This window comes from Danio aesculapii, chromosome 19, assembly GCF_903798145.1.
Source record: "Danio aesculapii chromosome 19, fDanAes4.1, whole genome shotgun sequence".
Lineage (NCBI taxonomy): Eukaryota > Metazoa > Chordata > Actinopteri > Cypriniformes > Danionidae > Danio > Danio aesculapii.
The window spans coordinates 33,277,200-33,288,201 of NC_079453.1; the positions used below are offsets into that span (position 1 = coordinate 33,277,200).

Below are 11,002 nucleotides of genomic sequence, written 5' to 3' on the forward strand. Positions count from 1 at the left end.
CACATCCATCAATGCAGTCTCACAAGATTGATGAAGCAGCAAGACAAAATCCTTTGTTGTACATAGAGGATTAATCACTGTTTTCTATAAGATGTTAAAAATAATGAGCTTCATAAATGAAGCACCACCAAGGTAATCAATATTACACCGGGGATATCTGTAGTCAACCTAACCTAGCAAATCACACAAGGCCACATGAACATCCTCCTAAAGTATAAAACAGATTCAGCGCTCAATGACACATTTTCCCCTGAATGGATGAATAGGATGTAAATTGAGCTAAGAGATCAATAATTTGTCAACAAATAAATATCGAGCCAATATCAGGCCTGAGTGCAGCAATAGAGCTATCAGATGGCAGATGCTGTACTTCACCAAAAGCTGCAAACTGAAATTGATTTTTGGGGTATCTAACAAGTAAACAGTGAAAAAAGAAAGGTGGTAAACTTTAATGTGTGTGTGTGTGTGTGTGTGTGTGTGTGTGTGTGTGTGTGTGTGTGTGCGTGTGTGTGTGCGTGTTAGGTTACAAATTATGTGTGATCAGAAAAGAAAAACAGATGTTAACAATGTCTATAAAGTTCTATGGCGTACTGCGTGCTAAAGGTGTAAAATAAAATGCAAAGCTGTGAAGCGTTCACACCACAAGATTCTCAAACCACAAACAAGCTTGTATCAGTATGCTGATGATGTGTGCTACTATCGGATAGCATAAGTATTATTATTATTTTAAAAGGAATTTAAACTTTTGAGCAATGACCTTTTAAACTGATTAAAAAAAACATTTTAAATGTTTATTTCACTACAAATACAGTTAAAGTCAGAATTATTAACCCCCCTGAATTATTAGTTCCCGTTTATTTTTTCGCCAATTTCTGTTTAACGGAGAGAAGTATTTTTCAACACATCACATGGGTTACTTCCGGGTGCTCCGGTTTCACCCACAGTCCAAAGGCATGTGGTAAAGGTGAATTGGGTAGGCTAAATTGTCCAAAGTTGTCCAATGTGTGTGAATGAGTGTGTGTGGATGTTTCACAGAAATGGGTTGCAGCTGGAAGGGCATCCACTGCGTAAAAACAAATACTGGATAAGTTGGCGGTTCATTCCGCTCTGGCGACCCCAGATTAATAAAGGGACTAAGCAGACAAGAAAATATAATATAATATAATATAATATGATATGATATGATATGATATGATATGATATGATATAATATAATATAATAAAGCCATTACCATCCTCAACTCACACATGCACTGACCTCACACAAGCACACACATAGACTGGCTTAAAATTAACTTAAATTTCATTAAACTTTATGCAATACAAATTTCATTGCATTACATCTTGTATGTATATCTCTCGTTCAACCTCAGAACTGTTTACTCCATCTTACCCTCTTCCCCTCTCATCCTCTATTTTGCACGGCTATTTATTGTCTAGTTATTTTTACTGTAAATTGTTGTTTAGAGTGATTTGTATTGTAAGAATATACATACACGTGTTTGCACGTATATATACCTATATACATATATACATAGTAGTGAGATGCACTTGATCTCATCGCACATGTAAATGATGTACACTGTATATGTGTACCATGACAATTAAAGGCATTCTATTCTATTATGGGGTGACCCCTCATTCTATTCTATTCTATTCTATTCTATTCTATTCTATTCTATTCTATAATAATACATTATAATATGCAAGTGAAGTATGTCAGGTAAATGTCAAAGTTGATAGATTCTGTAACTTACAAAAATACAGAAATATAACAATAAAATACAATATAAACATCACTTTATGAAAAAAATTTCCATAATAAAAGGTTGGATCAATCAATTTATGAAAAACCAATAACGAAATACCCTTCTTATGTTCTGCATACATCATAAAAGCAAAACTGAAGTAAACAACATCAATCATGCGTTTTCTACTGTGCCTATAGGGGGCGCTCATCCCGTAGTCTTACCTGGCTTGTGGCACATCAATGCTCGAAGACACAACCTTGCGTTTCTGTTCCAGCAGAGAAACGGAGCGGGTGTGATCCTTCTCCGTCTCCAGTGCCCGTCCCGTTCGCTTATGCTCCAGCACCCGCGGCTCCTCTGTAGTCTCGGGGCTGAGGGACAGCGCCTCTCCTCTTTGCATACCCCCATTCTGGCCCTGCGTGGGCCCGTCCCGCTGGCCGCCATTACAGGTGCTCTGCAGAGGGAAACACATTTGACTCTTAACACTGAAAAATCATACATTTTTATTTATGAACCTGTCCATTTTGATATTTTGACCTCTTTTAAAAGTGTTTTTTTCAGTTAAATGTAAAGAAAACATTCCAAATACACTTTTAAATTAGGGGTGGGAATCACAGGTTAACTTACGATACAATATTATCACGATATTTGCCAATCGATACTGATATATCACGATTAGGCCTGTCACAATAATCAATATATCGACTTGTCGCACAACACATGAACATGACCTTAATTGTTTTGGGTGATGCAGTATCGTCCATACATAAAAAAACAATTCTAGCAACATTTTAGCTGACTGTGCAACATCTCTATCTTTACTGGAGGGGTTAGTGTCAGTATGGTTAAAAAAAAAACACTATAGTATTTACTGAAACTTTGTACCTGAAAATAGATCTGGTAGCAGATATTGCAGCCTCTGTTACGTTTTACTTTGCACTTTTTTATTAATATTTATTATTATTTATTTAGGATATGCGTTTTCACCTTCTGATTCCAATGCCTAATTATTAAATACTTAAAATGACTATAATTGCGTAGCACTGGGGTGCTCACGGCGACCCGGGTTCGTTTTCCGGCTTTAGGTCCTTTGACAATCCTTCCGCTATCTCTGCTCCCCAGACTTTCCTATTACACCCCTACTCTTTACGAGATGTGCCATGGGATTTTTAATGACCACAGAGCGCTGGCATCGCTGACGTACACCTCGCAAAAAATGTAACAACACGCCACAACAATGCGTAGCACAAGCTCTGTGATTTGTCAGTTTGGTATCAGTGATGAGTGTGGGTGGTGCTGAGAGCCGCGAGCCCGATGGAGCAAGTGTTTACAAGTGTTGAGTCCAGATGTAAACTTTTGTTTTGCGTTTACCTCATGATTAAAGTTGTTGCACATCCATCGATTCCCGCCTTTGAATGAGCAAGTTTTAGCTAAAAGAAAAAACAAAACACCCACGAAGAAACTCGACACAGAGGAACATAAAAACCTACTGCCAGCTAGTGTTTCGGAAGTGTTATTGCAGTGCAACACAAACAGCATGCAGAAGTATAAATGCACGACTACACGCAAGGCAGGCACCATGGATCACGCCGATGCCCAGACGCAGAAGTATAAATTAGCCTTAACTGGACTGCAGGGTGATATGGCTGTGGCATATCCCTGGTGTATGTCAACCTTGCCATAAAAAAAAATGCTTTTATCAAAATAGTGAAACGTTTCTAAGTTTTTGTGTAAGCAAGTATTTTACAGTACTGTAAAAATTAGGGATGGGTATCGTTAAGGTTTTAACGGTATTACTACTTTTATCGATACCACTTATCGGTTCGGTACTTTAACGGTTCTATTATCTGTACTTCTTGCAGTGTTTTTTTAATGAAAAAAACTAAACAAATTGAACAGAATTAACAACACTTTTTTATTATTACGTTTTTATTGTAAAATAAAATGAAACCAATAAATGTAAAACAAATACATTTTTTTCTTTAACAGAATGTACAATGGCTTGAAAGAAAATGACTCCGTTTTTAACCATTCTTCTGGAGAAAAATCAACATGTTTGACTTTTCTGGCAGAAGTCAGGATCTTTCTTGGTTTATTGTGCTCCCTGTAGATGAAAATTTTCTCTTTGAGTTGCAAAATGCAGTTAAATGAGATCATGTTTATGATTTTTCATTAACGCATTCATATAAATGAGTCAACAGTGTTTTGGGAGTTAACTGTGTTTTTAATACAGTTTTGGAGCATGCAATGTAAAAATAAGCTTTCTTAATAAGCAGAGTTTATTATTAGGCTATATATTTTTAAAAATACAACTGATGTAAACGCATTTTAATGTTTAAGATTTATTTAGGCTACTGCAGAAAAAATACTGTTTTCATTGTAACCGAATGTGTGTGTTTATTTAACTAATGATATTATATTAATTTAGATGATTGACTGCTGGCATAACAGCGTGGATGATGTAACGTTACCTTTAGTAGCTAGGCTGTCAAAAACTTTTCATTTGTCTTTCTGCAGTCAATGCACTTTTGAAAGATTCCTTCACTCCTTCACAGACTGCTTGCGTTTCCGCTTATACACGAAAACAACTTGTTGCATTTGCTTCAACGGGCGTTGTCGCTGTCGACTCGGGAAATACAACTCGTTTGGTTCACCCCGCAAGCTTACGAGCTGTGTGTGCACAAATCTGTGTCGCGAGCTATGCGTGTACGTGCGCACAGCCGAGAACTGTAGGCTTTTATACTTGACGCGCTCACCGGAAACACAAACATTTCTCATGTGAGATTGCCAACTGTGCAGACGAGGTTGGTCAGTTAAATTATGCAACTGTAAGTAATGTTTACTCAGCAATAATTGTCTAGTACCGACAGCAGAACCGTTAACATCAGAGCTTATCGATACTTTGGTCTTTTAGAATTTAGCACAGATACCGATAAAGTACCAAGTTTCGGTTCACATCCCTAGTAAAAATACTCAAAATGTCTCTGTCAACGTTTTCAAACAATTATATTTGATTTACCAAAGTCACACAAGTGGCAATTTCACATCTGTCACATCCATAACGGAGAGATGTCACATCCATAATGAAGCTTTTTCCTCATATATACATAAATTAAGATAAATCATTTTTGTTCCATAGCGAGCCAACTCTTATTATTTTGATTAGCATTGTTTCTTTTGGGTTGTGAAGTTTAATTCACAGAATTTCTACAAAGTATGTTGTATACTGTAAACCCAAAGACTTTTTGGTTACTCTACATGCACAACGCATGTTTATTTTAATCATTTAAAAATTAAAAAATGTTTACAGATTGATCTTTTTCTGATCCCATAACTGTGGTTAGCTGTTTTGGAAAATATAAACAGATGTTTCAATATAACGTTAACATATTCTTTCTCTGTCAATTTACGTTTTGAGTTTTTACTGCAAATGTCACATCCATAACGCTGGAATAGCTCATTTGTCACACCTAATCAATGTTTGTCAGTAGATTTCAATTACGATACATATTTTTAAAGTCTGCTTCCTCCAAACGAGCCATAAATCTCCACCTACAGTACATACAGCAAAGTTTAACTCCAGTCAATGATGCCTCATTTACAACTACGGGGGCCATTAATGCTAAAGACCCCTACTGTGAGCCTTGTTTGCTTGCAATCACGGAGCATTACGCTGTATTTAAGCTGTGGGCAATTAACGCATCGGTCAATACAAACACCTTAACAATGCTCAGGATGAAGAAATCCTATTTGCTGATCTGCAGGCGTGTTTGTTTAGCAGATCTGCGCTGCTGACAAAAGAAAAATAAATCCCCCTCGCTCTGCCATTTCCCCCTTAGCACAACAAGCCACCATCCGTGACCACACTAATGCAAAGACGAGCAGCTTTTTCCTCTCGCACGTCTCATCTGCACAGCAGCAATAGACTCTGCTATTGCACTGTGACTAAAGCTGCGGTGCACTAAACCTCACGCTACAAAGAGGGCAAACAGGGGCCAAGACGACGCACATCACCGCATACACCAGCGGAGAGCATGATCTAACAGTGCAATTCAGATCATTATCTTACCGTAACGCGATTAGCTCGACTGAGAGAGAGTAAACGCTGAGCTTTGAGTGTCTGGGAGTTTACGGACTATAATGGAGTTAAACATAAAATGGATGGATTACCTGCCTCATTGCTGATCCAGGTTGATAAGGGCTGAAAACGGTACTACAAAACATTAAAGCTGATGACTAGTATGAGTGAGGTTATTTTAACAATCTCTCCTCTTGAATAAATGACATTTTCATCTTTGACTGTCATCATATGCTTAACCTCTTTAGAAAGCTTTATAAAAAATTTTAGGTTGAACACAAAAGGAGATATTTTGAAGAATGTACTAGCTGCTCTTTTCCAAACAATGGCAGTGAATTAGAAGTGGGTCTCTTAATTATTTATAAAATATATACAAGCATCAACAAGGTCTATATATAATTGTTTATGTGAAAGGTTTAAATAATAAAAGTTCTATGGACGTCAAAATATGAAATATCAGCCTTATGAAAGGGACTCAGATCCTAAAATGTAAAAGGCATTCCTAACTAAAGTTTACTACTCATTATGGCACTGCACTTATTTGTATTTATTTGTTTACATGTTTATTTATTTGTTTTAATCAAACTTTTATTCATTTAATTTAGTTATTTTATGTAGCAAAGGCTAGCTAGCAAAGTGCTATGCAGGTAAACCTCACTCCTCTGACCTCAAAAGGTGCTCTAGAGACAGACGCTAAAAGCCATAGTCTTTAGTCTCCTTGTTAAAGCAACTGACTTGCATGCAAAGAAATGCCGGTTCGATCCCAGCTCAGCGCGAGTTAGGTGCAGTAGGACCGGTTGGGTTACATTTGGGGGCTCATCTGGGATGGGGAAACATATCCAAAAATGTAAAAGGCATTGTTGACTAAGGTTTACTACTCATTATAGCACTGTATTTGTTTGTTTACATATTTATTCATTTGTTTTAATCAAACTCTTATTCATTTACTTTGGTTATAATATGTAACGGAGGTTAGCTAGCAAAGTGCTATGCAGGTAAACCTCACTCCTCTGACTCTAGAAGCCACAGTCTTTAGTCTCTTTGTTAGAGCAACTGACTTCTATGAAAACAATCGTTAGTTCGATCCAAGCTCAGTGTGATTTAGGTGCAGTAGGACCGGTGGGTTATATTTGGGGGCTCGTCCGGGATGGGAATGAGGTTTAGGGGGGTGAGTGTAACAGAGGCCAGCTAGCGTGGGATGGGTGCAGTAGGACAGATGAGTTACACATGGGGGCTCGTCCGGGATGGGAGTGAGGTTTAGGGGGATGAGTGTAATGAAGGCCAGGTAGCACGGGTTGGGTACAGTAGGACCGGTGGATTACATACATAAATATATACATATACATATATACATATACATATATATATATATATATATATATATATATATATATATATATATATATATATATATATATATATAGTATATTGCTGTTGATGCCTTAATTCACAAATATAACTTGATTTTTTTCTGTTTTTGTGAGTTATTTATCATTTTAGCAAAAATAAAACTAAATTGTGATATCTGCTCTTAAGCGATTATCATCCATAGTTTTAAAATCACTTTATATTTCCCAGAATATTAATACGGCTTCATTTTTATGAAAACCAGACTGAAATGTCAGAATATTTTTGGGTTTTTTTTTGGTTGATCTTTTCCTTTAAAACACCCAGGGCAGGAATAATACCATTCCACATACGAGATGAATGCCAGGCTTTGGCGTGTTTTCAAGAGATGAACAGATTTGTTAAAGCGGTACCATGTTGTGCAAGACCTTCAAGCGTCAAATCAAAAATGCACAGCTGACAAGTTCAAATTTAAATTTCACACACTATTAAGTTCTGTCTTTCTCTTTCAAGACACAAACACACACCCTTGGCTTTGTGCACTCGTGTTTTTAAAGCGGTCACAGCTTTTTCTACCTCATGTGGCGCAAAGACTCCAAAATCTGATCAAATATGGGTCACAATTCATGTGCCAGTCAAAATATTCAAATGAGATCTTGTTTTTGTTAAAGATTTAAACTATTTAAACAGATCTTGATTGATCTAATACAAAAAATAATTAGATTTGAGACCAGTATGCACGCAGATGAGCACTTCAAATTAATTATCTAATTATTTATATATTTTGAATATTCATAATGAAATCAAACACGTTAGATGATGCATTAAATATTCACAATATCTACTGCCAAAAAAAAACTATGATGGTTTACTAATCAACATCTGTAACTGGCTTACATCCATCAAGACCAAATTTTCATGCAAATTAATGACACCAGCACCAAAAGCCTTTATGCATAAAGAGTTAAGACTGTTAGACGGTCTGTGTGAGTTAATTAAATTTTGATATTAAGCAGTGGAAACAACAATGGAACAAAAACAATCCAGCCCGCCTTTGTCTGGAAATGCCACACTGTAACACACTTAAAGTGAAGCCCCCTCCCCTTACTATGCAAGTCAACAAGTGGCATTCCCCCAAGCCGAATGGCACTCGTTTGGGAATCCAGGCGCCTTGCCAAAGCCCCAGATTCTACGAGCATGACCCTCTGTAGTGCTGCGTTTTGCTGCCGTTATTGAGCAGCTGCTCCGGGACCATTAGCCTCCACCCTATCCCTCCGTGCTCACATTGCTTACATCTTAACTTCCCCCCCTCGTCACTTTATTTCTCCAGAGTGTACGTCAGCATGTGTTGTATATAACAGTTGCTCGAGTTACATTACAAAAGCATAATTATTGTTTCTGATTACATATTCAGCCTGACTGGGGTGCAGATGTACATGACAACAACACTGAGGCATTGCACTTGATAAAAACAAGCATCCCATTTTTCAAACTATTTAAAATCAATAAAATGTGCATGTAGATTTTGTTATTTACTATCATTTGCTATAATATATATTTCAACTGCATTAAGATGTCATGAAAGCAAGTCTAAGAGCTCTGAAATAGAACCGTTCTTGTCATTTTGACCCTCTTTGTTTTGATATGGCACCTCAGGCTGTATAACTTGACGACTGCAATTAGGTCATTATATTACAAAAAAAAACCTTTGTGTTTCGCAATTACGTGCAAGCAGCAACCCACTCAGCCAACTGTGTAATCACACTGAGCTCAATGAATAAACTGCGCTCGATCTAAAGCATTAAACGATATTTACTGAAACACGATAACTGTAAAAGCCCTGCATGTCGAAAACACTGAGATCAGTGAAGAGCCGGTTTGCAGAGAGAGATGGAGGCTGCTGTACGCGAGCGCGCGCTCAAGCTTCTGCTGCGCGTGATGCTGCAGAGCGTGTTTGTTTGCCACTGTTATCCACCCACTAAAGTCAGATAATCAGCGGCTTACACGGGCCCTACAGGGCTGTAGACGGCCTTAAATTCAACAAAACACTATTTTACGACAATAATTATAAATATAGTATATCTGCAAAACTTGTCCATTTGGTCGGATTGAATATTGTGAGAGATGATTTGCTGTTTAGTCTGTATTCCACACCGCATTTTACACCTTTCTGTTGCGTTGTGTTGTATTCACTTAGCTGAATGAAATGAACACAGCACGAGATAGACGAATTGAGAATCAATGACTCTTATGAACAGGTCTAGTCTACAATATTCATGAAACAGAAGCGCTGGGCTCGTCTGCAAGTGAATCGTTTAGAGACATCACTGTTCAGAGTCCTTGCGAGTCATCTTATTATGTCCGATTGAAACAAACTGGTTACTTTTTATAGACTTCAGTCATTAGAATTGAGCCGATTGTTTTTATGACAACATGTAAAATAAGATATATGTCTACATACGCGAGTTACATTACAATAGATTAAAAATAAACGATTGAATACATTACAAGCTTTATCTGTCACGAAAATGGCAAAACGAATAACGTTTAAATCGTTTTAGCAGGTTAAACTAACTAAATCGGTAGTTTTTAAAGCCTTCACCACATATTGACTGCACTCAAAAAATTTTATCTGCTGTTTGTTCAAACTACTTGTTTAAAATGAGTTGAAACAACATAATTCTTAAGGTTTTTTTAGGGACAACATAATTGTTTTATGTTCAATCCACTCAAATTTGTAAAAACTCATAAGCTAACTTAATTCCTTCATGTTGTCCCAACACAAACCGATTGTGTGGAACCCAATATTTTTTGCAGATTGTCTCAACTAAAAATACGATTCATAGATAAGCTGTACTTTGCAATAGGCATTGACTCATTCATTCATTTTCTTTTCGTCTTAGTCCCTTTATTAATCTGGGGTCGCCACAGTGGAATGAACCGCCAGTTTTTAGATTTGATCCCATTTAACTACAACGTATCTGTCGGCATTTAACACATTGAGAGCATGGACACCGGCCCTATAATTTGGCAACTAAAAAGTAATTTGGCCGCTAAATGTTTCATTTAGAGAGCCAACGACTCCTTAATCATTTCAGAGCGGAGCTCTTGCTTCAGCAAAATGAGGCTATAATATCTGCCCTCTCACTTTCAAATGGAAATGATTTGGACTATCAAACAAGCAATATCTCAATGCACTGTAAACAATACTGTGTGCGACAAGATGCACACCACAACAACAACAACAACAACAACAAGCTCAGCTGACCACACACACCTTCAGGCTCGACTTCAGCGGTGCTTTCGCAGTCATCTGTGCAATCTCTTCCTCTGAATATTCTTTCAAGCTCCCGTCTTGCATAAGCACGGTGTACACGTTGCGCCGATGGCCGGTTGAAGCATCCCTGTTGTCTTGTTTGACAGCCTGGATGACTCCCGTGAGCGGAGCCGCGTCCCCCGTTAAACCCGGCGCGTACACGCGGCTTCCAATGACCGAGCGCTTCACCAGCCGCCGCGTATGCATAGTTGATATATCAATCAAATGCGCAAATGTTATGACTTCGATCGCTGCACAAGAACGTGCCTTTTAAATACAAAAAATATCACGCTGACAAAACCCGAACATACCGACCGTCATCATGGGCCGAACATGCAAAAAATACGACAACATTACCACATATCTGGACCGCATCCACATAATTCACCGGCGTTTGCGCGCATGTTCGGAACACGAGACCGGCGAACGGTTACGACGTGCAAATGAGCTATGCTTGATAACCTCTCCGTCCGTCTGACCGTACGACCGACCGGCAACCGATATCTTTCTTCT

The 11,002-nt window shown here is 37.9% G+C and overlaps 1 protein-coding gene across 2 annotated transcripts in view; it reads right to left on the bottom strand.

Moving 5' to 3' along the window:
* Positions 1 to 11,002, bottom strand: part of znf704 (zinc finger protein 704) — an 85,750-nt gene extending 74,748 nt beyond the window's left edge. For both annotated transcript variants that reach the window (XM_056479559.1, XM_056479557.1), the window contains exons 1-2: positions 10,451 to 11,002; positions 1,973 to 2,202 (exon numbers count right to left, since the gene is read on the bottom strand). In XM_056479559.1, coding sequence (XP_056335534.1) covers positions 1,973 to 2,202; positions 10,451 to 10,696 — 476 coding nt within the window. In that variant the 5' untranslated portion in view covers positions 10,697 to 11,002. The remainder of the gene's footprint in view (positions 1 to 1,972; positions 2,203 to 10,450) is intronic.